This window comes from Chiloscyllium plagiosum, chromosome 11 (assembly GCF_004010195.1).
Source record: "Chiloscyllium plagiosum isolate BGI_BamShark_2017 chromosome 11, ASM401019v2, whole genome shotgun sequence".
Lineage (NCBI taxonomy): Eukaryota > Metazoa > Chordata > Chondrichthyes > Orectolobiformes > Hemiscylliidae > Chiloscyllium > Chiloscyllium plagiosum.
Genome location: NC_057720.1, coordinates 35,849,549 through 35,877,435, shown reverse-complemented (window position 1 = coordinate 35,877,435; position 27,887 = coordinate 35,849,549). Strand labels below are relative to the sequence as shown.

The 27,887-nt window shown below is 39.9% G+C and overlaps 1 protein-coding gene across 1 annotated transcript in view; it reads right to left on the bottom strand.

The window, feature by feature from the left end:
* Positions 1-1,122: 1,122 nt before the first annotated feature.
* LOC122554292 (E3 ubiquitin-protein ligase RNF220-like) overlaps positions 1,123-27,887 on the bottom strand; it is a 309,819-nt gene continuing 283,054 nt past the window's right edge. The window contains exons 3-5 of the mRNA XM_043699078.1: positions 23,093-23,138; positions 1,437-1,532; positions 1,123-1,328 (exon numbers count right to left, since the gene is read on the bottom strand). Of these exons, the coding sequence (XP_043555013.1) occupies positions 1,260-1,328; positions 1,437-1,532; positions 23,093-23,138 (211 nt within the window). The 3' untranslated portion in view covers positions 1,123-1,259. The remainder of the gene's footprint in view (positions 1,329-1,436; positions 1,533-23,092; positions 23,139-27,887) is intronic.

Below are 27,887 nucleotides of genomic sequence, written 5' to 3'. Positions count from 1 at the left end.
CTGCAAAGATGATGTCAAGCAAGTCTTTCCAACTATTGGTTCCCTCACCACCTGCCATAAGTCCAGTCTAGCAGCCATGTCCTTTAGGACACAACTCAGTTACCACCAAGCTTGTATTGGTTTTAGACATTGAAATTCCTTACCTAAAGTACATTCTGTGCTCTTGCCACCCTCAATTCATCCTCCATGTAGAACCTGGTGGAGAACTGAATTTCCAGCTGAGGGTTTAGGTGGGAATCAGCAAAAAGTCACAACTGTATGCCAGTGTGCTGACCTGTGCTGTCAGTAGAACAGGATTGTGAAGATAATATCTGGGATATTGTTAGGTACGATTCCATGAGTGTTGGGGCAGACTGGTGGCTCAGTGGTTAGGACCATTGCCTCACAGCACCAGGGACCTGGGTTTGATTTCAACCTCAGGCGACGATGAGGAGTTTGCACTTTCTTCCAGTGTCTGTGTGGGTTTCCTCCCACAGTCCAAAGATGTGCAGGTTAAGTGGATTGGCCAAGCTAATATGCCCAGTGGTGTCCATGGTTATGTAGGTTGGGTGGACTGGCCATGTAAATGCAGGGATGGGGTGGGACAGGGAGATGCTCTTCGGAGGGGTGGTGTGGACTTGATGGGCTGAATGGCCTGTTCCCACACTGCTGGGATTCTATTCTATGAAGCTCCACACCAAGTGTAGAGTTTTACAGCTACTCCAAGCTCTACACCAAGCTATGCTTGACTAGTCCATGGAATAATTCTCCCAATCTTAGCCTACAGATGTTGGGAGGACTTTGGAAGGTCGATGGGACTGCATGCGTTATTGTCATTTCTAGTGCCTTGGTTGTTGTTGGGTGGTGCATCAAGTTTTATCTGACTGTGACATTATTAGTTACAACTGAGTGGCTTTCTTGGCCATTCCAGGGGTATTTAAGAGTCAACCAGATTCAACCTAATCCTTGAGATCTTGTGGTAGGAAATGAATTGTGCTGTCTGACAAACAACAATGAAGTCTCTGCAACATTTCAAGACATATCACATTCTTTTGTCTTTTTTTGGAAGAAATGAAAACTGCATATGACTCATATTGAGGTCATTGCTGCACATTCACAGTATTCACTCTGGAAGCTCTTTTTACTTTTACTTATTGTAAGATTGTGATTTCTAAAAAGGATCTTGCTACTGAAAATTCCCATTTAACATAGGCCTTGCTGATGAGATTTTCCATTTGAATGAAGCCCTGATCGTAAAGTGAATCCTATTGGTGACACACTCAATATAAATTCTGTCCTGTTGATGAGATTCTTTTTGAATAGATGTCCTGATAATGACAGCTCTTCCCCTTTAAAAGAATCAAAATAGTTGGAACATTGGCTGGAAATGCATAAAAATCACTTTACACCTGGGTTCTGAGAACAGTCAATGGATACTGTTCTTCCCCCAATCCCACCTGATATCTGTCTGAATGATGAGTGTCGTCTGCAGAGACTGGCGATGCTGTGGGAGATTCCCCCTCCCTTTTAATTGGTGCTGATAGCAGAACAGGCTGCAGAGAGAGAAGAAAAAATATCATCAAAGAAGCATCATTTGCAGTACAACATCCCATACTTAGTGAATATGAAAAGCATGTCAGACATGGGAAAATATTAATCTTGTTGAAATAGGAATACAATTCATATTGTTAAAGGAGCACAGACACTGATGCAACAAGACCCACAGAAACATGGCAGTGAACCAGGGCACAGTCATCTTCTCATCAACTTAAAGCCTTGTGTTTCACTTCTTCAGGGCCACAATTCTTTTTTTCCTTCCAGCATTCAAGAGAGATGAGACAATGAAACCTTAACCCTTACAACTGTACTCAGATTATCAGTTATAATGTCAATATTCTGCATGTTTTGCAAACCTTTGCATTATTAGTTTGTCATCTTGACTACATAAATGCTTTTTCCCCATTAACATCCACCTTATCTTACTGATAATGCCAGTGTGTTCGAAAATCATGTTGGAAAGTTTACATATTTCAACCCTCAGCCACATTAGAAATATAGTGAACCTTAACACTGACTATAACTAAAATGTATTGTAACATGTTCCACTACTTGCCTGCTAACACTGCTAGATAAGAATCGTCACAAAGGAAATGTTGCATTGTTGTGTTGCTGGAATTACAGAATAAATCTTAGAAGCCAGCGCTTAAATTGAATCCAATGAGAAGCCATGTGAAACTCTATGAAAAGGGTAGTCATGCATTCCTTTAGCTTGCCACTGCTTGGAATATAACAATAGCAATAACAATGTGCATTTATATAGCCCCTTTTTCATAGTAAGAGTGTTCCAAAGCCTTCAAACATTCATTATATTTATCTTATATGAAACCAAGATAGCTACTGCTTCTATGGAAATTAATTCTACTTGAATGTTGTTTTTCAAAGTTACCTCAGTCAACATTAAATGGAACAGGCAACGTTCAATGCACCAAACACACTTGAGCAGTTGTCACACTGTACATTGAAGTAAGCCAGCAGTTCTTCTTAGTTCAGTCACAGCAAACTGGAAATAGCATTGTAACATTGAAAACCTTGGCCTAGCCAGAGGTAACCTAGAAACAAGCTTAATATCACGAATAGCTACATTCAACAATATGTAAACATATACAAAGTACTAATATCCCAGTGGCAATCTATTTTCTATCAATATAACTCTTAGGGTGAGAATCATTCGAAATGTGCACTCCACTAATTTGACTTTTTTTCAATAGACCTGAAATAAATATCCGGATGTACATGCCTATGTTCTCCCCAAGTTATTCAATCTGCTTCAAGGGCCAAAAAAACTTGGATTATTTCCACGAGAAGGAATTTCAGTGTTGTCTTCTCTTGAGTCCAAAGACTGTTGAGCAAAACCACCAGGATATCTGTCTACCATTCTCAAGTCCTGACCTGTTCCTTTGGTCCCAAGTAAGTATGCCCCATATCACTTCTTGGAACCGTCGTTATTTGATCATATACATATTCATGTAAATTCAATCTCTTTCACAATTAGGTATTTTGTCCTGGTCTTTTTATGGTATTTAATCAACATAATGTTAACTACTTTTGATAGGAATCTGTTCTACATATCTACAAGTCTATGGGGAAAACGCAATTTTTTTCTAATCTCTTGCTTGAGGCTTGTCAATTTTGTACTCGAGTGCTGTAGTACGACAATCAAATTTGAAGTTAAATAACCTGCTTTCATCTGCGTTATCCCTACCTTGTGGCATTTTAAAAACTTGAATCACGCCATATCATATTTTTCCTAGCATGAACAAGGCAGATTCTGTCAGTCTATCCTCATTACATAGTACCGAGTGTTAAAAACATCCTTGTCACTCTGCTCCCAATCATTCACATCAAACCATTGTGATATCAGAGAGTCAGTAACTCAAACATGTCTACTGGGCACATTGGTTGTATTCTTTTAATAAATCGTCACTCCCTATCATGAATCCCTGAAAGAAATATTTTTTCTTCATTACTTATCGCTAACGAGATTGGCAGAGCTCCTTTTCTAGTATTTAAAGCATAACACAATGTACTGTAAAAGACAACAAACTATTAGTAATAACTGCGATCAGTCTGATTGATTATTTCTGCCAATTTATCAACTATTTTTGTTTTGTGTGATAACTGATGATGAAATAATAAGGGAAACTAACAGAGAGAACATATTAAGGATGATAGTGTGAAATAGCTGAATTAATGTTAGAGGGTTTTTTTCAGTAACTCAGGGTGCTTCAGTGTTAGCTTGTTAATTTCTTGGTGCAATGGTCATACCCAATAGCTAGATAACCCCAACACCTGCCCCCACCACTCTCCTCCCCAGTGAGGTCAGTGAACTACACTAATTAAACAAAAATGCATGCACATATTTTAATCAGCAGAAATAAACATGAAGAAAACTACACTAAGGGGAATCCTAATTCTTCATTAATGTTTAATTTATAAAAATGTCTTGACATTGAGACTTATTCTTTAACCACTGATTTATCATTTCTTTCTTCTCCAATTTATGGCTGATCTCATGTCCAAGATATACTGAGACAGTATTTCTGCCATGTAAATTATTCTCTTTTCCCTCCCAAAACCTTTTATTCAAAATAAAGGTCAAATGATTAATAGAGAACAATAGTTTTGGTCAAGTAGAAACTCATTCCTGTATTAATCAAATAACTGAATAATCTGTGTTCTCCCTATGCAGACAGTGGAATTAAATGTTATGTATTGGTTTCATACATTTGGCCAGCTGCTAAAGCAAGGCCCATTTATTTCACAGCCTCTGAGATCCATGGAGACGACCTCTGAAAAATGTAGGGCCGAACTAATCCCAAACATGTCAATCTCAAGCCCTCTTCTACATACAGCTTACAGTTCAGCTTAATAAACTATTCTTAAATACTGTGGAGCTGCTCACTTCCAAACACCTCCCTTGCATGTGTAAGTGAGAGTGCAGAGCCACTGATACTAAATAATACTGTCCTTATGCAGCTGTAGTGTATTATAAGGGTGTCACAAATAATAGATCGTTTAATACAAGTCATGGATTTTCTGGGTGCATAATCGATTATTTGGTAATGACAAAAAGGAAACTGTTAGAATTTCAACATTTTACTTTTTAACTATAAATATTGTTATTTTGAAATGAAATGTAGAAATGAGATACTATCAATCACTAAACACTATAAAGCACATTCCATTTTTCATGAGGTCCAACAGTTTATTTGCCAGTTGCAGTACTCAGCTCGATGAATACATGGCTGATGGGTGGTGCACCACTGGAATAGTAGTGTGGGAATCAACAGTATTCACTCAGATATCAAAGTAAAACATTCAAAAGCTTAAAACTGGATTGAAAGAGGCAATGTAAAAAGTACAGTTTTTTATGTGTTTTGCACATACCTTGTAAATAAAATATTATGAAATGTACTGCAGACATCTAGTGGTAAAATATTAATTCCGAATCACTTATCAACTTATAGTGTTACAAGGTTACAAAATAACAAATACTCAGAAGCTGGTTTGGGCTTAAAATCCTTCCTATCATATTTAATATCAGGTATTTGTTAGGCACACACAGTTCAATCAGACAATGGAGAGTTAAGTATTTTAAAGTAGTTAGTTCATTAATGACTGATATTTATGAATAATTGAGGATTTTACTCCCATATGGGTTACATTTTAAGTCCCAAGTGTTGCCTGTTGCTAGAATTTGAGTGCCTCGCTTTAGATGACCTTCATTTCTCAGTGGTCTAGAGTGTTGCACAACAATAATCTCCTTCATCCAGCATTTTGAGATCACCCCTCCCCATAAACCATACTTCTTTATAGATAGTGCAAAGGGAATAGTATAGCTACACACAATTGATACTCAATTCAAGTAAAAGGCATCAATTGCATTGATTTTCAGAAGTCCTCTCTCCATGGGTTTTGGTGCAGTCATCCCAAACTTGCCTCTTTAACAACACATCTGGCCTCTATGATATCCTTGTCATTTGATGCAATACTAACCCAATTCTTCTGATGGTTGTAGCTGAAAGAACTCCTCATTACCTGGATATCCCAGAAGAGACCAGCATCCCTGACATGGTGTCATCTCTAAAATGCTGCTCTGTACCCAGAGAAGTTTGGAGTGACACAGTGGCTCAGTGGTTAGCATTCAAAGCGCCAGGGAGCTAGGTTCAATTCATAGAATAGAAATGGATAAAATCATAGAATCTCTACAGTGTGGAAGCACAACATTTGGCCCATTGAGTTAACACCAACCCTTCGAAGAACATGCAATCCAGACCCAACCCCCGTAACCCTGCATTTCCACCTAAACCTACACATCCCTGGACGCAATGGCAATTTAGCATGGCCAATCCACCTAACCTGCACATCTTCGGACGATGGGAGGAAACCAGAATACGCAGACGAAAACCACACTGACATGAGGAGAATGTACAAACTCCACACAGACAGTTGCCTGAGGCTGGAATCAAAACCAGGTCCCTGGCGCTGTGAGACAGCAGTGCTAACCACTGAGCCACTGTGCGAGGATAGGATAGGGCGAGTGGGTCTGGGTAGGTTGCTGTCTGGAAGGTTGATGTTGACTTGATGGATTGAATGGCCTGCTTCCATGCTGTAGGGATTCTATGATTCTAAATGCTGGCATTCCAGAGCTGCCCTACCTGGCTGCACACAGTTTAGTGGATGCAATGACAGGCAAGGGCAAATTGTGATACTGGACAGGGAATTGGAGATCCTGGTGGATGGGGTGGTGTAGAGGAGGGCCCTCCACATTTCCCAGGACCACCAGATGCTACCATTCTGGTCAGGGGTTGCCACCTGGGTCAGTGTAGTCTCCACGTTTCGGAGGAATGCCCAACAGCGTAGAAACAAGGTCAATGGCCTTCTCTACCTTGCCAAGTTAAGAATCCTAATCTACTCTCTGCAATCTCGCACATACTCTTTCTCTACTTCTCCCCAGAGGGTCATGATCTAAATCCTCTTACTAAACCGCAGTCAGTCCAGATCAGGAACAGTACCTCCAACACCATCACACTGAGCACGGGGCCCCCCAGGGCTATGTGCTCAGTTCACTGCTGTTCACCCTGCTGACACATGACTGTGCAGCGATGCACAGGTCGAATTACATCATCAAGTTCGCTGATGATATGACTGTTGTGGGTCTCATCAGCACGAATAATGAGTCAGCATGCAGAGAGGAGGTGCAGCAGCTAGTGGACTGATGCACAGCCAACAACCTGTCTCTGAACGTGGACAAGATGAAAGAGATGATTGTTGACTTCAGGACGGCACAGAGTAACCACTCTCCTCTGGACACTGACGACTCTCCTGTGGAGATCGTGAAGAGAACCAAATTTCTTGGCGTATACCTAGTGGAGAATCTCACCTGGATCCTCAACACCAGCTGCATAGCCAAGAAAGCCCAGCAGCATCTTTACTTTCTGCATCGATTAAGGAAAGCCCACCTCCCACCCTCAACACATTGTACAGAGGGTTCATTGAGAGTACCCTGAGCTGCTGCATCACTGCCTGGTTTGGCAATTGCACCATCTCAGATTGTAAGACCCCACAACGGATAGTGAGGACGGCTGAGAAGATCATCGGGGTCTCTCTTCCCTCCATTACAGACATTTACACAACACACTGTATCCAAAAGGCTAAGAGCATTGTGGAAGACCCTACACACCCCTCACTCAAACTCTTCTCCATCCTGCCATCTGGCAGAAGATGCCGGAGCATTCAGTCTCTCATGGCCAGACTGTGCAACAGTTTCTTCCCCAAAGTATGATCGGACTTTTTCCCATCTGAAATCCTTTGCATGACTTCAAATTGGTGCTAAAAAAGTGTCTATTATTTATCATTCTTCTTTTATACTGTAACTTGCATGTTTTGTACTTCTTATGCACTTTATGCTGTGTACGATTGTGCAGTTTGTGCTGTACATGTAGCACCCTCAGTCCTGAAAGAACACTGTCTCATTTTTACTGTATCAGTTGTATATGGTGGAAATGACAAATAAAAAGCTACTCTACTCTACTGCATGCAGTATCTTCCCTCATTGCTCTCACCAACTCCAACAAGTAACCCTGTGGGCCCTTTGCACTGCTTACTCATTCGCCTGGGACACCTCATCACCACTCCATCATTTGCACCAATGCTAACAGTTGTGCCAGATACCTACATCTCACTTAATCCCTCCCTTTCTCTCATTATCGGAGAAAACATCCCACAATAGGGCCGGAAGGGCCAGAAACGGTGCTCGGGGCCCAATATTCAGTTCCTCACCCCCTACAAGGAAAGGATCTTGAATCTTGCTGGCAAGAACCAGGACAAGTCCTGTGGAGATGCAGAGACATCCATGTCCCAGCAATGAAGTAAGAGTTGTTCATTGTACTGCAACTCCCAATTTACTTGTGTCAATGTACATTTTACCTGCCACAGCTTTTAACCCTTGGTCACGGTGCCTTCTATGTTTTGGGTCGTTCAGATAACAGCACCATGTCTAGCCAAAAACAAAAATGTTGCCCCACTGGACATCCCCTTCACCACCTTTGAGGAAGAGTACATGGATGCTTCAGTGGAAGAACCATCAAAGGTGCTTCCTGCATCGTCTGCCTCCTCAGATACTGACACTCCAGCAACACCATGAGAACCCTGCTACTTCAGGCAAAGTGCAAAAAGACAAAGTAAGGCAAGTATGCTCTGAGCATCCACATAGGCACTGAGTGAACCCTAAGAGAGCAAGCATTCAGCCCTAAGATGCTCCCTGGTCCAATCTATGAGCAGGGTGCTTGTCCCTACACACAAAGTCTCCTTCAACAACATTTCAATGATAGTTGCAAGAGTGCTTCATAGTGCAGCAATAAAGAGCAATAGCGTTGGCCTGTGCATTGGATATATAGCATGATGATGCGTGGAGACTGGCATTTGTCAGGTGTCAGCCTCTGTGGATGTAAGGTATGTGCAGCTATTCCCTGGGAGCATGTCCTGAGACACTGGGGCCAGATGTCCAAGATGGCATTCAGAGGATCAACAGCGAGCTGGAGTCACCCGTTATCCGCTCTGACTTTCAGAATTCTCGACATCCAGTTTTCCTCACGTCAGTGGTAGGATTGGAGGCTGCAATTCAATGAGGCAAGGCGTGCAGTTAACAAGGCTTACAACAAGCAAAGGACAACAAACAAACAAAAAATGTAGGCAATTTGCTGCTGCCTAGTGAGAAACGCATCTCGACACCCAAAACTCTGTTGGAGAATGCAGCTGATTGCTGCTAGTGTGGAGGAAGGCCTTGATGGATTTCTCTGTAGTTTCCCAGATTTCTCCCCCTAGTCCACATCATTTAGGGCCTACCCTGATTCTGCCCATCGTGTTAAGTGTCTTACGAGAGGGAGAGAAAATACTTTCATTTTACTCAAATACATGCTCTGGTAATAAAAGTTGGATCTTAAGGGAAATCTCCCAACCACTTTAAATTAATGAAAAAGATGGTGGGCTGTGCTGCTCTCACCAGCTGAAAGACAGGAAGAACATTTAATGAAGTGGGGTGGTGCTGTACTAGGACCTCACTTCCTTCCTGCCTCCAACAGAAAGAGATATTAGGTGCAAAGCTTTATGGTTGACCAACCATCTCCACTGCCAAATGAGGCCCATAAATAGCGCATTAAGGACACCATGCAGCCTGCATGATAGATCAAACTGTGCGAGGTGGTTGTCACCTCAGGGGTGGAGGATGTCTCTCAATCAAAGGCAAAGAGTTTCTAATTGAGGGACTGGATATTGGGAAGGAGCAGACCTAATGAGAGTCACACCTTGTCTGTGCTTCTGACATCCCTGTCCCACTCACCCTGTCAACACTACCTTGTGAAATCCGTTCCCCACTCTACTTACCTATGGCTTAGAATCTTCAAAACACTGGGACTCGGGCAGAGAAGTTGTGGCTGTGGTGACAAGCCTCCTTGTTTGTCCCAGTGGCTTTTTTATAGCTCCCAGTACTTGCTGCATTGTCAGCTGATGGCAGTGTCCGCAGGGAAAAGTTTTCCTTGTCTTGTGATCACATGTGTATCCCATGCATGTTGCCGGCACTTTATACTTTAATTTGAGTCAAGCAAGAATCAGGAAAAGCAAGAGAAAAAGTGGTAACCTGTCTGTTCTGCCATCAGGAACGATGGCACCTCAGTTATATTTTTACAGAATGCAATTGCATATCAAATAGATATAGCCACCAGAAATACAACACGGAGATGTTTTAAATGCACATTTAATTGTAACTGTCTAAATTTAAATTATTGAAGGAAAAATCAAAATGCTATCAAAATGTTATCTCAGCTTTTCACTAGCTCACCAGCATTATACATTCTTGATATCATGAGCTGAAATTTAAAGTGGTTCATACTGTTACTGATAAAAATTAAGAGGACACGTTCTGATATCCTTAACCATACTTTGACATGAATTAGAGTCGAATAGTGTGGTACTGGAAAAGCACAGTGGCATCCGAGGCGCAGGAGAATCGATGTTTCAGGCATAAGCCCTTCATTCCTTTGGTTCTGTTTCTCCTTGGATGCTGTCTGACCTGCTGTGCTTTTCCAGCATCACATTCTCGACACTGGTCTACAGCATCAGCAGTTCTCACTTTCTCCCTGTGACATGAATTAGTAGGCCTTCAATTTTGCCTCTGACTGCTTGATTTTTTCATTCTTTCTTGGGACAAGAGTGTCATGAACTAGGCCAGCATTTATTACCCATCTTTACAGTGGGTAATAAATGGCAGCATGGTGGCTCAGTGGTTAGCACTGCTGCCTCACAGCACCAGGGACCCAGGTTCAATTCTATGCTCGGGCGGCTGTCTGTGTCGAGTTTGCACCTTCTCCCCTTGTCTGCATGGGTTTCCTCTGGGTGCACCGGTTTCTTTCCACAGTCCAAAGATGTGCAGGTCAGGTGAATTGGCCATGCTAAATTACCCATAGTGTTAGGTGCATTAGTCAGAGGGAAATGGGTCTGGGTGGGTTACTCTTTGGACAGTCGGTGTGGACTTGTTGGGCCGAAGGACCTGTTTCCACACTGTAGGGAATCTAATCTTAATTGCCCTTGAGAAGATGGCGATGAGCTGCCTTCTTGAACCCCTAAAATTCTTATAATGTAGGTACAGCCCAATGCTATTAGGAAGAGAGTTCCAGGAGTTTGCTCCAGTAACAGTGAAGGAATGGCAATTATAGTTCCAAGTCAGGATGATGTATGGCTTGGAAAGGAGTTTGTAGATGGTGATGTTCTCATGCATCTGCTGCCCTGGTCCTTCTAGATGGTAGGGGCCGCAGGTTTGGAAGATGCTGCTGAAGGAGCTATGATGAGTTGCTGCAGTACATGTGGTTGATGCTACACCCTGCTGCCACTGTGTGTCAGTGGTAGAGGGAGTGACTGTTGAAGGTGGTGAATAGGAGAATGGGATGCCAAACAACTCGGCGATTTTGGCCTGGATGGTGTCACAGTTTTTGGTTGTTGGATACACAAAGCCAAGTAAAGATTATGCTATCATGCTTCTGACTTGTGCCTTATAGCTGATGAGCAGGCAATGTAAAGACAAAAGGGAAGTTATTTACCATCGAATTCCAAGCCTTTGACTTGCTCTTGAAGCCAGAGTATTATTTTGGTTGGTACAGTTCAGTTTCTGACCAATGATAATTCCGCCCCACCCCCACCCCCCTTCCCTCCAAGAATGTAATATTGAGGGATTTAGCATCAGTAATGCCAGGAATTGGTTGAGGGAAGCAACAAAAGGTCGGATTGATGAACAGAACTGTGTAGATACATAGAAATAGAGTTGAAGGCATCCTCTTTTTAAATTCAATGTAGTAATAATTTTAGGGTAGCCAACTCTTCTGTAGTTAGCAGATTACAATCTTCTAATATCCATGTCTTCCATATCAAGTACTGTGTCTGTAAATCATGACATATATCTTTTATCTTCTGGAAGCAGAAAAATTGGAAGTGCAACAATCCCAGCATCCATGGAGCTGGTGAAAGCTCTCTATCAAAACTATAGCCAAGATTACACGATATATGTGCTTCAGCTCAAAACTAGGAACACCTGACACAGCACCAAAACAGCTGACAATTCAAAAATAGTCCTGAGTTTAGATCCATGATATTTAGCTACAGTAAAAAAAAATACAGGTCTGTCACAGAATCAGCTACAGATTTACAGTACCCACTGCTTTTAGAACTATTGCATAGTAGAACATTATGGCAAAAAAAGGGGAATTTTCAATTACTTTTGTGTGAAAATTAGAATCATTTTTCCTCTTAAGGTGCCTAACTGGTGCAAATTCGCCCCATGCATACTTGTGAGTGAACTGTCTGTGGTTTTCCTAACATATTGCGCTTGAATGAGCTGGATATGCATTTAGTTGTTTACATCAGGACCTTTTGGCTGCTACTCCTGCTGAAGAGACTCAAAGTAAATTATCATAGAAATATTCAAAATGCAAAATCTGTCACTAACTTTGGAGAAACTAGTCACTTTGCTCAACAAAGAGGTTACAAGTTGAGGGTGTCTGATGAGCAGAAAATTGAAAAAGCCCCTCCCACCCTATCAGCTGGAATACTGATTTCCAATTTTAGACTTTGCATGGAAAATTCACACCATATGTGAAAGTTGTTCAATGGTCATAAATGCCACAACTAGCCAAGGTCCCCTTCCTGATTGATATCTATTTCACCCCTGCTGAAAACTGCACTTGTGAGATTTTGAGGATGGTCAGTTGTGCTTAGTAATCATATTCTCCACAGTTAAACAGGCTCACAATGCTTCTTGCCACCAATGTCCAAATGTGATGAAAATGTCACTCAGATAAGCTGCACTGGAGGCTGGCTGGACTGTAACATCAATCAGTAATTTGGACCGATGTTTGAAAAATAAATTTTAAAAATGTAATTTTATTCAAAAATCAGAAGTTATCAAGAGAACCCTCTATTATCATCATTACAGCATGTGAATGGAAAGAGGATGTTAAAAGCATTTTGATGGAAATATTCGTAATGATACAGCACCGTGCTAAAGCAAAGGGCAATTCCTTTTGCAGTGTTTTTCAGTATGTTACCAGAATACACAATGCTTTGATATGTTTCTGCTACACTGGTCTCTACAGCAAGCACAAAATCAAAGGGCCCCTGCGACTCATTCACCTGTCCTCTCCCTCCTTTATTTCATTCTGTGTTTGAAGAAAGGATGGTGTGCAGGTCAGCAGTTGTGCTGAGAGATTGAAAAACGATAAAAGCGAAGAAAAATTAATCAAAAAAATAATTTGCCCAGCATGATTAAAAAACATAACTTTTACACAACCGGCTTGCTCAGCACAAGTGACATTTGCAAGAGGGAAAAGTATCTTCAAAAGGTAAGAGCTTAAAAATAATAATTCATGGCTTTTCAACCTTTTACATGATGTTCCCCCACCAGCTAATTTTAGGTTTAATGGCAGCAAGGCAATTAATCTTTGTAAGCCTGGTGGCTCCAACACCTCTGACTTCAAGACAGCTCCTTTTTAGAGGGAAGCATTAGACATTTTTCCCTTGCTATTTTCTATGCTGCAAATTAATCTTCGTCGTACATCTCCAAAATGAATTGAAATTGCTTGCACATTGTAAATATTGTTTCCCTACGTGTGCAGGATCATGTGTCATAAAGTGAATGGAAGTGCATTTCCCTCTGACATTTTGTTAACTGAATTCCCTTTAAGGCAGCTATTTGAGACTATTAAGTGCTATCCCCTCATTTACAGATGGCTGAAAGAAGAAATCTGGGAGTCTTTCTCTCCAACTCTTTTCCTGTATAGGCTTGACCAGCTTTAGAATGAATTTGTTTTTAAAAAAATCAGCTGCATGAAGGGTAATTTCCGCATTTATTTTATTTTTATTTTCTTTGTTTGGATAAATACTTCTGCTTTCAAACCAATTACTATTTAAAACTTATGTGCCAAATTGTCTGGCACTAGAAACTGTATTTCAATTTGTCATTGATTCACATGATTGGTGAATAGATGCCAGGTTAAGGATCCGATTACATCGCCACAGCACTGTACTCAGCACTGCACCACTGTGGGATGTCTGATTGTTCTAATTTGTGGAATGAGAAATTGCTGCAGTGTGAAATGATGAGTAAGTGAGAGCAGGCTTTTGTTTTGTTGGGAGGGGATAGGTGCACGAAGAGTTAATGTATTGTAGCCACAAGGACCTGGTTTGAATCAAGTGTGGAAGAAGCTGACTGAGAAGACCTGGAATATTATATCATTTGGCTTTAATTTTGCTCTCCATGACAAGTGAGGATTTTCTCAAAACAGATTGCAATGATGCTAGTAAATTAATTTTATTAAATGTAACTTTTACATGCTATTTGTAGTATGACTGCAGGGCTTTAATTCCTTCTTTCTTTAAATCCAACTCTTCCTGTCACTAATTCAGCAACAAGGACATGGAAGGAAATGAGTAATTCAGAATCTCGGAATAGAGATACTTTGTTAAAACATTGATCGGAAATATTGTACTCAACATGAGTTGCACTCCAATTGATGGGAAAGGTAGCCAATGATATGAAAAGACGCAGATTATAAAACAGGAATTCTGGTCTTCCCAACATTTTTCCTTAGAGATCTCTACTAAAAGCACCCTAAATTCCTGACAGAAAACCCAGTACTAATATCAATTTCAGCCATCTATCCAGTCTTACCAATATGAGATCAAACACATTTGCAGGCCTGAATCTCAATCTTGTTTGTTGGTAATAAGTCTGGTCCAGCCTCAGAACATTGTCAGATAAGGTGATAGAGTTTTGGCTAGAGAATAGTGTTTGAGACTGGAACTGAAAACAGTGGCTTCAGTCTTCCAAATACTTGGTTGTGGGAAATTTTGCACATCTAATACTGGATTGTGGACAAGAACTCCAACACTTTAAAGGTAGTGGATGAATCAAACAGGTAGAGCTGGGTGTCATCTTGAAGCTGTGGTTTTGGCTCATTTAGTTGACAGGCACCATGTAAATGAGCAATAGGGAGATGTCAAGAGTAAACCAAGAGGTTCCTGCAGACACAGGAAGAGGAGTAACTGCTAGTGATTTTCTGGCTTCTACTGAACAAATCAAGTTAGTGTGAGCCCACTCAGCGAGCTGATGGTGGACGACCATTGGAGAAAAATGCTGTAGTCAATTATGTCAAAAGGCCACAGATTTTAAAAGAGAGACATGAAGGGAAGGTATATTTTTGTCAGAATCACACAGAATTGATTACCTTGGAGAGGACATAAGGAAAACAGAGGAAAAATTAGGTACGACAAAACCACACCATATCTAGTCAGTACATAAAAGGAGGTGATTATCCAAACTGAAGCATAGTCATAACTTTTTTTTAGAAAAAGCTACTAATAGACTACAAAATTCTTTTGCCACTTACTGTGAAGAATCTCAATTCTCGAATTTTCCCATTTTCAGATTTTGTTGAGTGAGATTCACAGGGTCCAGTCTATCATGGCCTGCAGCAATTTTTCTCACATAATCTTCTATTCTTCACCTTACTAATTATATAACCAAGCTCTTTGGCTCCCTTCTCATTTAGTTGCAAAGCAAGAGAGAAAGAGATGCTCACCACTACCAGGACCTCTGCATACATGCCACAGGCACCATACTTAAAGCTCAGCTACATTTCACTCATTTCAAACACAGAGCCAGGAACTGCACCTCTGACTGTGATGCTCTACCATTGTCACTCAAGAAATGCCCAGAAAGCAGGTTATTTTCCCACTTTGTGGACAGGGGCCACTAGGTTCTGGTGGATGGGGTGGTGAAAAGGAGGGAATTCCTTTATCTTGCTGACTGTTGTAGGAGGTCATGCCATAAGACACAGGCACCTGGACTAAGATAGCGCCATGCATCAGTGCCCGAACTCATAAGTATCACAGGAGAAAAGTCAATAAGTTTCTGTACTGTGCAAAGGAGAGGACCACCATTTTACCTTGGCCACCTCACAGTCACAGGACTCCCATTCACTCTGTTCCAGTACAGATGCATCTCACCAAAATTCATTGGACTACAACTCTCACTGTTGCATGCATCACATCCACTAAACAGCTCTAACCCACCACATATTCCAGGCTACTAATCCTTCCTGTCCTCTGCACTTCCCATTCACTCTATGAAGCTACCTCACCATAGTTCCTGTCCTGCATCGCCAGTAAATTCTCTTGCATTTACTTTCATCATACTAAATCCCTTCTTTTGTCTCAATGCTGCAAAAATTGGTCCACATACCAGAACGATGCCTCCGCAGCATCCTAACTAATACATCTCTAATCCTCAGGCTGGTTGCATTTTATCTTCAGGACTCGTCATGGCCTAGTTTCCAGACTCCAAGAACATGGACATTCAGACTCTGTTAGGACCAAATACCTGACAGACCTTTGCCAACCTCTTAGACTGGATTTGGATGAAGCATTTGACTGACTGGCGACATTTCCTGATTTACTGTAATCCCACATGACTCCATTATGCCTTTCAGACAGGACCGTTTGGTTTAAGACAATGCAGTGCATTTCTTCTATCTTCTGCCGGAAATGCAACATTGTTGTAGCACGGTGCCAAACAGCGACAAGACCCCCTTTTACTATTCAGTGCACTGCACTTTGACAAGCTGCCTGCCTTTCCCTCTGCACTAAAAGCCATGCAAGCCACAGAGGCTGGCAGCATCCAAGTAAGCAATAATGTAAGTGACCAATAAGAAATCAAGCAGAGAGCTAAAAGATACTTCCAAGTCGATGCAGGAGATGAGTGTTCATCCCTGTACAGAAAGCCACCTGGCAGAAACACGCATGTCCTGGGTGTCCCTGAGCTCCAAAGCGAAGTCCTGAAGGGCTAAAGTAGTGTCAGAATTGGACCAAAAGCAGGCATGACACTGCTGAGGCTGGTGGCTTTGCCTATGCTGCATTGCTAGGATAAAGGAAAGAGCAGGAGAATGGAGCAGGCAGAGATGTTGTGGTGAATAGACAGTTCGATGCAAGCTTGGACAATCAAGCAGTGCGCTGCAGCCACCAGGTACATTCCCTGATTTACAAGTCTCTAATTTGCACATTCCAGTTTCTTGAAAAAAGAAAAAAGTGTAAATGTTATAGAAGTGAGGAAGGTTGGGTTAATAATGTGCTGTAAATACATAGAAATAAGGTAGTCACCATTCATTAGAGAAATTCTGAAGCTGCTATTTAAATATTAAAGAGGAAGATTTGGAAATGCTCCCTCAGTATCAAGCTCCTGATCTTTATCTTCCGAACTTTCTTGTCACCGCCCACACTCTCCTCTATCCATTGTTCCTGATGATTTAAGAATCTGATTACTGTGGAAAACCATTCACTAACAAGGGGCACATTTCAATCTTTTAATCAAATCCCAAGCACACATCAGTATTTGTATGGGAAACAAGAAAAATATCCCACTAAAGAATTCCACACCAAATCGAATCTCAGCCCATCCCTAGTTAAGTCAAGGTAGCCAGCTAAGCTGAAATCTGAACAGAACAAATTCAGATGTTTAGAAACTGCTGAGGTATGTCACAAATCTTAGACTACTGGTCTTGTCCAAGGCAAAAACAAATCTTTGCAATGGACTTTGTGGACACATATCCAAAATTAAAACTACCAAACTGAAACTACTTAAACACAAAATATTCCAGGTAAATACATATTTAATCCAAGCATTGAAATTTAATCTGACAAATGTCAATCCTTTCAAGTTCACTGTACAGTATTCCTAATTTCAACATAACATGTAGAACTGTGCTGTGCACGCAATGAGCTTTAATTTATAATGTATAAATTGGCATCAACTATATTCTGTATGCTATCATTTAACCATTACATCTCTCCCTGGCAACTATAACTCCTCAATTCTTATACTCTTTCTGTTTTTTTTATTCCTTATCCTAACTACAAGAAGAGATCATCGATAAACCTCCTACCAGAGCTGATTCCCTATGGGAAAGAAGCAAAGCCATAAGAGTATCAATGAGAAAGTATAAGGTTCAACATTCAATATTAACTTCAATTGCTCGTCTTTTAGAAAAAATCAAATGCTACAGTACAAAAGCAGAAAGTTCCTTGCATCATGTCTGTGCTGGTTCTCTGAAAGATGTACGAATTAGTTAGAAAATATTTGTCTTTTTCAAGTACCTTCCCTTTCTCTTTCACTAAAAGCTAGCAAACATACTCTGAAGGTCTACACTGCGTCATTCCTATTGAAAGCTGTGTGTGTTAGTTGTTCATCGGGCCATTATTGTAATTTGTCTTTCTTCTCTCTTTCTCTAGATGTGTTAGATAATGTTGGATAGTGCCCACTGCATCTAACCAGATCAGAACTTAACAACACATGTTCTCTCGCCCATGTAGACACCAGTGCAGATGCATGCAGCCTCAAAGTTACAGGGGCATCTATAGGGTAATGCACCAGGTAAGGTAGACAACATGAACAATGCAGCTTTTGGTGGCATGGGAAGGGGAAAAATTTCCTGTACTCAATGTTATGCAAGGTGCCACCAATACATCCTAACCTCTCTCCTATTTGCCAAGAGGTCTTTCCTGCATTTGACTACCGTATTCTGCAACTCAGAGGGTCAATTGAAACTGGATTACCAAAATGACGACATACTTCCAGAGGTACAACAGGGCTGGCAATTCACTGCTATCATTAAAACAACATTAAGGCTTATGTTCTCATTTTATACTGCTGACAGTCTGTGAGGTTGTCAATATGAATGTCTTGGTCATCTTCTAAAGATTGCCTTTCAAATTGTTGGCTGTTCAATTTGTTGATGTATTTTTGTATGTTTGGATGGGTTTCTATGCTGCCAGCATTGCAATGTTCTTCTAACTTGTTGATGACCTGGGACTTGTCCCAGTAAGTAACTTGGATTTGAAACCAGATTTTCTACTTATACTTGCCCAATGTCCTTTGGTTCCACATGCATTGTAATACAAGAAACTGCTATGCAACTTCTGTGTGCCAACCTAGTTCTATGAAAGGACTTGCTGATGATAGAAATAGCATTTCATTACTCCACAGTGTGTAATCGATGTTGATCCACCACTATGGTTTCAGTTGACTATAACCTTCCAAAAAGGGATCAACTGTATGGCCCTTTTTCTTGTCCAGAAGATCTTTATGGAAAGCATTGATCAAAGTAGTGGTGATTAGTGATATTTATTAACATTTCTGCAAGTTCTTTTTCAGATAAATCATATTCATGTCCTTTTCTGATGACTAAGTTTCTATCTGTAAGACATGTATCGGAGTCTATGAATTTGGAAGTTGGTTTGTACATTTAGCCGTTCATCAAGTATTCTTCAGATCTTCATTCGATGTTTTAAAAATTGCCCTCAGAAAAACTGGATACATTTATTTGGCAAAGCTACTCCTGACTAATGGCAAATAATATTTGAAGAGATCACTAATCAGAATCAATTATGGCTAGACCTATGAAGTAAATCTGCATATGTTGCTTAAATAGCTGTATCTCAGTGAAAATATCACTTGCTGCCCAATCCATAATCAAGTATTTGCCTTCAATTTCTTGTTGCAGGCCTCTGTGACATTTTGTTATGTTGAAGTATAGTGAGGGATTTTTTTCCCTTTCTTTCACTTGATTCCACCCTTTTATTGTTCCTTATTTTGTTTCTACTTTATTTTTCATGATTGTGACCTCTTTAAGACATTTTGCTGAGTCTGAGTCTGTCTCTGTAAAAGGCCTGCAATTGCAAGTTTCAGCCACTAGAAACAGTTAGGGTGCAATGACATCATTCCAGCTCTCGCACCAAATTGAAGACAAAATGGGAGAAACAACTTACTACTGCACACAGGTAAGCTGCTCTTGGTTAGAAAATCACCTATTCATGTTTAAAAGTTTTTTTTTGTTTTGAACAGCAAAGTTGTATATTTAACCTGACAGTATCCTTTCAATGTCAGTTTTATTACTGCAGGAAGCTTTTCAGCTACAGGTTTTAATTTTAGCTCTGTAAGAAGCCTTTTGACAACTGAATCTTAACTTCTTGGAAGTGTTTAAATTTCACTTTATACTTTTTTAAAGGAAATGGTGGGCTTCTGGATTGATAGGTTTGAAGTTTAAGAAGAAAGAAGGTAAGTATGCCTCCTGACCATTCAAGTAGAAGATTAGACTCATGTGGTCTTATTGTGGTTGGTCATCCAAATGCTTTAAGATACAAGATTGCTAACCTTCAGTGAAGCTTCTTTCACAAGCAGTATTGGTGATTACAACAGTTTTTTTTTAAGATTAGATTGCTTACAGTGTGGAAACAGGCCCTTCAGCCCAACAAGCCCACACCGACCCTCCGAAGAGCAACCCACCCAGACCCATTCCCCTACATTTAACCCTTCACCTAACACTACAGGCAATTTAGCATGGCCAATTCACCTAACCTGCACATCTTTAGACTGTGGGAGGAAACCGGAGCATCCGGAGGAAACCCACACAGACACGGGGAGAATGTGCAAACTCCACACAGACAGTTGCCCGAGGCGGGAATTGAACCCGGATCTCTGGCGCTGTGAGGCAGCAGTGCTAACCACTGTGCCACCATGCCAAGGTGGTAGCTGATATACTAAGGATCTGCCACTTTCACCCTGTGATATATATGTTGGCTCCTTTAGCATATGGACAAGAAATGGATCATGTCGTACTGAAGAATTCAATGATCCTTTGTTGCAGTCTCTAGTAACCATGTACACAACAATCGCAGGCACTTGTGTGTCAGAGCTTGCGCAGAACAATTCAAATGTATTGCAACAGGCTTCAGCATGTCATGCTGCAAGAGTACAGAACTCAGCAAGATGGAAACTACAATTTTTATGGCTTTTTTTGTTAATCAACCTATTAAGAGATGTTATAACACACCTCAGGGCAGCTGTTAACTTGGACCCAGACTTTCTGGGCCTGAAGTAGGACACCATCATAACAGCCCTTTTAAATATCGCCAACTGTTTTGGTATGATTTGAACGCTCATCTGAACATTTGAATTACTAGTCCAGTGACAGTACTACGACACCAACATTTCCCTCTTTTCTAAGCAATATATCATTAGATGGCAGGCCATAATACACTGATGACATCATAACCATGTCTCTTAAAAGGTACACCATACAGCTGCTAAAAGTCGCAACACAAGACACGGAGTGAATATTGGAGTGAATGGTTTTCTCACTACAGATCCACTGAGTATTAATCACATTTTCTGCTTTTGTGCAAATCTTTAGGAACCTGTTAAAGTCCCCGGCTTTTAAATTTGCTTGTTCAATTGATCTTCGTTATTTTCAGTGGACAACTTCTACAGGGTAAGTTCTTGTCAAGCAACTATGTGTTGCTTCACGTAAATGTACATTGCCTTGGGTGCAAATGTGGCACTACTGATGGGAATTCTGATATATGATGTCCATCCTTTGAGAGGAAAGAAGCACCTGCCAAAGATGTATCAGAACTTTGAAATCAATAAAATGCTAAAGGGTGTTTAGGTTAGTGGAGATCCAGCATAAGGTCAAGGACCAGAGGACATAAAATTAAGGTGATTGACCAAAGATTTAAAGGCACTATTAGCTTGAACAATTTTACACAGTGAGTGATTAGATCTTGAAAGTATTGCCCGCAAGTGTAGAGGAGACAGATTCAATTGTGGCTTTCAAATAGAAATTGAACAATTATCTGGAAGAAAATATTGTAGGACGATGGAAAAAGCTGGAAGTAGGAGTTGCTGAGCTGCTATTGCAGAGAGCTGGTATGGACATGATGAGCTGAATGGTCACCTGTATGCTGTAACCATGTCATAATTCTACAATTTGGATACTGAGTGAGGAGAAGCAATACAAAATAAAGAAAAGCATTCTAAAATAGGTGCAGGAATGAAAGGGTGCGAGTATACGTGGGATAAATCATTGGAAGTTTATTAATGGTTAATAACACACTCAGGATCATGGGTGTGTAAATAGGGCCAAAAGAAACAATGTCACAAGAAATGCTTATAGAATACAGGTTCATCTTCAACAGCAGCATTTTGTATTATGTAGGCACCACATTTTGGAAAGAATGCTAATGCTTTTGGGAGAGTGCCAAAAATATTTATGAGCATAATTTCAAAGATGAGGGACTTCAGTTAGGAGAGAAAGTGAGGACTGCAGATGCTGGAGATCAGAGTTGAAAAGTGTGGCACTGGAAAAACACAGCAGGTCAGGCAGCATCTGAGGACATTCCTGATGAAGGGCTTATGCCCGAAACATCGACTCTCCTGCTCCTCGGATGCTGCCTGACCTGCTGTGTTTTTCCAGCACCACACTTTTCAACTTCAGGTATGTGGATAGATTGGGAAGCTGGAGCTGTTCTACTTTCAGAACAAAAGATTTTGGGGAGACTTGATAAAGATATTCAACTCCTAGTGGGACAGCGTAGTTATATAGAAACATTTCACATAGGTGGAAATTTGAATGGGAGAAGAACTAATCAAAAAATCTTTTCATTCAGTAAGTTGTCAGGAACTGGACCATGCTGTCTGGTAGTGTGATAGAGGAAGATTCACCCATGGCTTTCAAAAGGGAATTGGATATTTATCTGAAGAGAAAAAAAAGTAAGGCTGCAGAGAAAGGATGAAGACAGGAACCAGCTTAACTGCTCTTGCAGAACGCTCGCATCAATACGAAAGGCCAAATGGCCACACTGTCTGATTAAATTTTGTGCACCCAATGGTTCAAGACCTGCAGAAGCTTTTTAGTTCATTGCTATTTTAATAAACGAAGTAAAATATGTTTAAAATAGTTTATTGATACCCTTTATTAATATCTAATTCTATTCCAATTACATCGGCTTAACACAGTCACTGAGTTATAAGGAAGAAAGCCTTGATGCAAGAGGAAAGGAGGGAATGCTTGAAGAAAAGAAAATGGTCTTGTAAATTTTCCCTTTAAAAGTCCTTGACATTAATATTCTCACAGCATCAACAAATTCAGGAGAAAGATCTCTGCAATAAAGGCTACAGTAGCTGCCGAAAGTTAGTCATCTGATGGTGCTGCCTTTTAACAGCTTATTCTTACAGAGGATTGACGGGAGCCCACAATATTTTCTGCTCCTTAATCCCACTCTAAGGCAGCAGAAAGTCCTTGAAGAGTGCTTGTTTAACAAGGACTTAATTCTAACTTAACTTAAAATGAGGTGCTCCAGGGACTAGACTGTTCTCATGCCAGTTAAAAGGATCTGTCCCCTAGTATCTCTTTTGAATTCTCTCAATTTCATTCAGGTTTTGTACCTTATAGCTCTGTCTTTCTTTCAGTTACTCATTTGAAATGCTACATCATTTTTTTAGTTCCTTGATCTTATTTCCTTTGTACCATGCTTATTTCTCTCATGCATGTTTTTTTTCTCTCTCTTTCTTTTTATCTTGCCTATCTTTTCTTCGCCTTCTGGTTTATTTCCAATCTATTTTCCTCATCTCCTTCATGACTCCTGTTATTTTTAACATTAACTCAGGCTCACTTACCTTCACAGTCCCTTGGATTGTGCTGTCCTTCAACATGGAATGCTTACTGTTGAAGAAACAGGAAATAATTATTTTACTTTATTGCAGTTCATGTCTTGCCCACAGTTCCAGATAATTTTCTGCTTGAGCACAACTACAACATGCTAATGTTTTTTATTATTTATAACCTTTTTTCTCCAAAATTTCCCTGCACAAACTGTTGCAAAGGATATTATAATTATTTACATGTACTGTGAAATAATCAAATGTGCATTTTGGCAGTTTCTGTATAACATATCACACAATAAATTGCATCTCATCGAAAGCACATCAGCTGTCCAAGTGCACACATGTCAAAGTGACATTATTTCTGCTTAGCACAAGAAAAATAAAAAAAAATAGATTTCAAGATTACCCACGGATCAAGCTGCACAACATTTTTACCCACATACCAAAACTCCAAGTTGTTTTAAATAGATTTAGGAGACAAAGTTGAGAGTTGCATTATAAAGGTCAGTTATCACATTGATTTAGAGGTCTGGGCAATATTACTTTGAGTCATTTGATAGCGCATTAAAAGAGATAGTATCCTTTCTATTGCCACCTCTGGGATCTAACTAAAAGCGATTCAAGGAAAAATATATAATCTGCTTAACATAAATGGTTTGTGCCTGTGATTCCCACAAAGAGAATTCCTAAGCCGGAGGAGATGCAGGGAAGAAGTCAGTTGATTCTCCACATGAGGAGGACAGTTACTCTGAAAACCTCGTGGCAGGCAGTTACCGATCAGTGGCAGATTGCAATTCTTTTCACAATCAAACAAAAAAAGTTCATGTAATTCCTGAATGTTTGGATGTGCTGCTCTTCAATCAGCTAACAACTCTGCTTCTTACAATCTCTTGGTTTTGATCCTTACGTGATCACTGATAGGGCCGGTTAACTTTTCTAAATTGTTTGAATAATCAGTCAAAAACTAAATGAATAAAGTTGGATGAAGATTTTTTTTACTGCAGAATGAATATGTTACTGCATCAATAATCCATGTGCCTGCACTGATAACCTACCAACATGAATTTAAAAACTGCTGCAGAGGCAGGTTTTAAATTCAGTTAATTAAATAAATCCAGAATATTAAAAAAACTGGTATTAGTAATAGTGATCATCAAACCTCTAAGTTGTTATAAAAATCCATCTGGTTCACTAATTTCCTATCTGGGAAATAAAACTACCATCCTTACCTAGTCTCACTTATATGTGATTCCTGATACACAGCTACATAATGACTATATACATACTTGCCTATGAAATGAACAGCCACCAAATGGACCAAGTTGCTATTCTTGCAATGATTGAACTGGCACCAACTCAAGGATACTTAGAGGTGAGCAATAAGTATTGGCTTACCAGCATTGCCACATGCAAGAATGAATGAAAACGTCAGTATTGTCGATCTGAAACCACCATTGCATTTCTTTACAATCTTTCACTCACCGTTTCCCCATCCATCCCCAAGCCCCCATATACACTGCACATTATTCCCACTTTATCCTTAAATGCACATCGCCTGTCATTATTGCTTATCTGCCACTCAAGTCCTATTTTCCTAGCAAATGTATGGTGGGGAAACAGCAGCTTCTCAGAGAGATCATGAAGATATCAGAAATGGTTGTTAAATATATTTTTTAAATGTACCCTAATTTCCAGAAAGTTATGAATCAAGTTGCTCCTTTCTAAAACATTTAGTTTGACACAAGTATTCCCAATGTTAAAATATTTCACTTCTGCCTCACCTTCTGGAATGCAAGGCTGAGCTGATGACTATCATGCCTCCAACATCTTCACCAAAGCCATCTGCTGGGAGGTGCATGAGGTCAACTGAATTTCCTTCCTTGTCTCTGTTGGAGACCTTGACCTATACCCAGTGATTGCACCAAATAGCATGGCCAAGTTTGAAGGATTGTCCTGTCAGGAATTAAAAGTGTAAAACAGTTTCCTCTCAATCCATGGTGCAGCCTGTTAGATAGACCTGTGGCCACACTCTACAATCATCCTTTATTATTATAGCTAATCTACTGCCAATAGAGACATTGTACAAATAACAGAAGTGATGACTGCTTTGCTCAAAGAGATTGTCATTTGGGCTAAAAGCCTGTTCAAAATACGTAATCTGGCAAAAAAAAATGAATTCAATTAATAGGCGTAAACAGTTAAAAGAATTCAGCTAATAGGCTGTGAAACAAAAGTTGTTTGGGATTTTCAATTTCCACTCATTTAAGAGAATAATGATACTCATTTATCAGGTAGTCACATATACCATTACAGTAATAATAATCACAGAATTTGTTCTGTTCTAAACTACTGTCCATTTTTGATGACTATATTCTGTGCATTACAAAGATATAACCTGCAACTTCCATATATTTTCCTTTCTCTCAATATCAACGCACTTGTAAAATACAATTCTTCCATTTTTTAAAAAAAGATATGGTGATGAGATGATTATTTTCCTCTCTTTTTCTTGGTTTCAAAGCACTACAAACCCAGGGTTTTGAGCAGGTAATCATGTGACTAGGTCCCAGACCTCCCAGGGTGTAAGAGAATGACTTCCATTTTCCACTGTATGGCAAGGACTGTCTGTCATTTAGAACTGCTATACCGCAGCATAGCTGGGTGTGTGGATGTAAAAAAGGATGTGGATTGAGGTTGATATCACATGATTTTGTGCCCCATGGTGCAGTATATTGTTGATTTAGACATGGTGCTAATTTTCCTGCAGAAAATTTATGCTTTTCCACTTTTCCATCTCTCAATATTCCCATGCCACACATATACCCCCAGATAGAAAATGAAGGAGATCTCTGTGATACGCCGCCATAGTATTTGCAAGGGAACACTCAGCAGGTCATTTCTATTTCAATCTATCCCTCTTTCGCTTTGGTAAGAGTGCATGGTCTCTCTTCAGTGCCCCTTTGTGGAATAAATGAGATTAAGAATTTATAGTTTTTGGAATTATTGATGCAATCCTATGGTTTGTTATGCATATGTGCATGGTGGTACTCCATCACTGTGACTCTTACAAGGTGATCACAAAATAATGTAAGACTACAGTTGTAATACAAGCAGGAGAAAATCAACTTTACAACTTTATAGATATTCCACTAGTTTGTTTTATCTCTGTGGAAAAGTATGGATGTGATTTTGCAGGAGGCTATACAGGGAGGAAAGCAGTATCAGGACTTACTGAATTATATCTTCTCAAATAAGAACTCTGTCCTTTTTACCAGCCTTTGGAGCAGGTTTCATATTTGCACCCCACTAAAAACATTCATACTATATAGAACCACGTAATCAACATTACACCAAAGAAATGCAAACAAACTACTATCAGAGTAATAATGACAAATGGACAGATGTGTGTGATAGATTGTGACAAAACATATTTGGTGCCGTTCTGGGAACATTCTTTTTTATTAGTTTTCTATAAAACAGATTACTAACCTTTAGAACATATTAATCTGTATTCTAGCCAGGAAGAATTTTCTTATTAATTACCCTGAAGTAAAACTCTTCAATTATACATTTAAATTATTGAAGTTTCAATCTAGTCCCTTATGAAATTTCCCCTTTTAGACAAGTTCAATTTGAAACAATTATACAGCTTTAGAAAATGAGTTGGAAATAAATTTTTTATTAAAGTAATTATGCAGTGGCAGATGTACATTATTCTTTTGCAAACGAAAACAGCACCGAGAAATAATGATTTCCTTTTGTCACATCAAATTTGTAACTGTTTTCTTCCCCTTCCCTCATCACACACTTAACTGTTGAATGATGTAAATGCTATAAAGTACATCTATCTACTTGAGAATGTATTGTACAAAAATTACATACTTAGAGCACCAATGCCATCAGCCTCAGGGGGGAACCAGCTTACTATAAAGGCCAGATCTTAACTGCATCCGCCTTGCAACTTTGGGAATGACTGATTATAAGACAGCAAGTATTAAAAAACATTACTAAGCGCTGGTCGCCAATAAGGGAAGACAGATCAAATCATATCTGTGCTGCAGACACTAATATCCTAGGCTGCAAACAGGGACATCAATAAATTTTTATGAGACTTTGAAAAGATCAACACAGTAGATGTGACAAAAAACAATGCTCCTGTCATGTTCAGTTTGTCCGCAGCGCTCAGCCGCAGATGCCTACGAGTATGTCAGCAGAGCGAAATTTAATTTTACAAGATTAAATCCACCTTCATTTGGCAGATGGCCGGATGCCTTGAAATAAGCATTGAAGGTGCTTCTTGAAGACATGGGTGCTAAGCTCCTCCAGGATATTTTGTTTTAAAGCAGCATGCAAACCAGGGAAACAGAAAAAAGCTTCTGATATAAGGCAAGACTAATGTAATAAATGCATTATGGAAATGGAAAGTATTATTGAGACAGAGAGACAGAAAGAAAGAAGGAGAGGGTTGCACAGATGTAAAGTGGATTTGAAATTCCTTGCCTTCCCACTGTCCAGTCATGCATCTCGCTTTTCATCATGTACATAATGCAGCCCAAATGAGTTTTTTTTTGTCTTCCTTATAATCCAGTTTACTGGATTTAAAAGAAATAAAATCTCAAATTCACATATTTCTCAGGCAGCATAGGAGCTACAACCTGCCAGTGACAATTTGAAGAAGTCAAAAAGAGACTAACAGATTCACAAAAAAAAAGAGAAAGGAAAGGAAAAGTAAAAAGTGGAAAAACCAAAAAAGGCAGATTATCTCTTTTTTCTATAGAGTTGTTGTGAAACCTAGCAGACTGTTTGG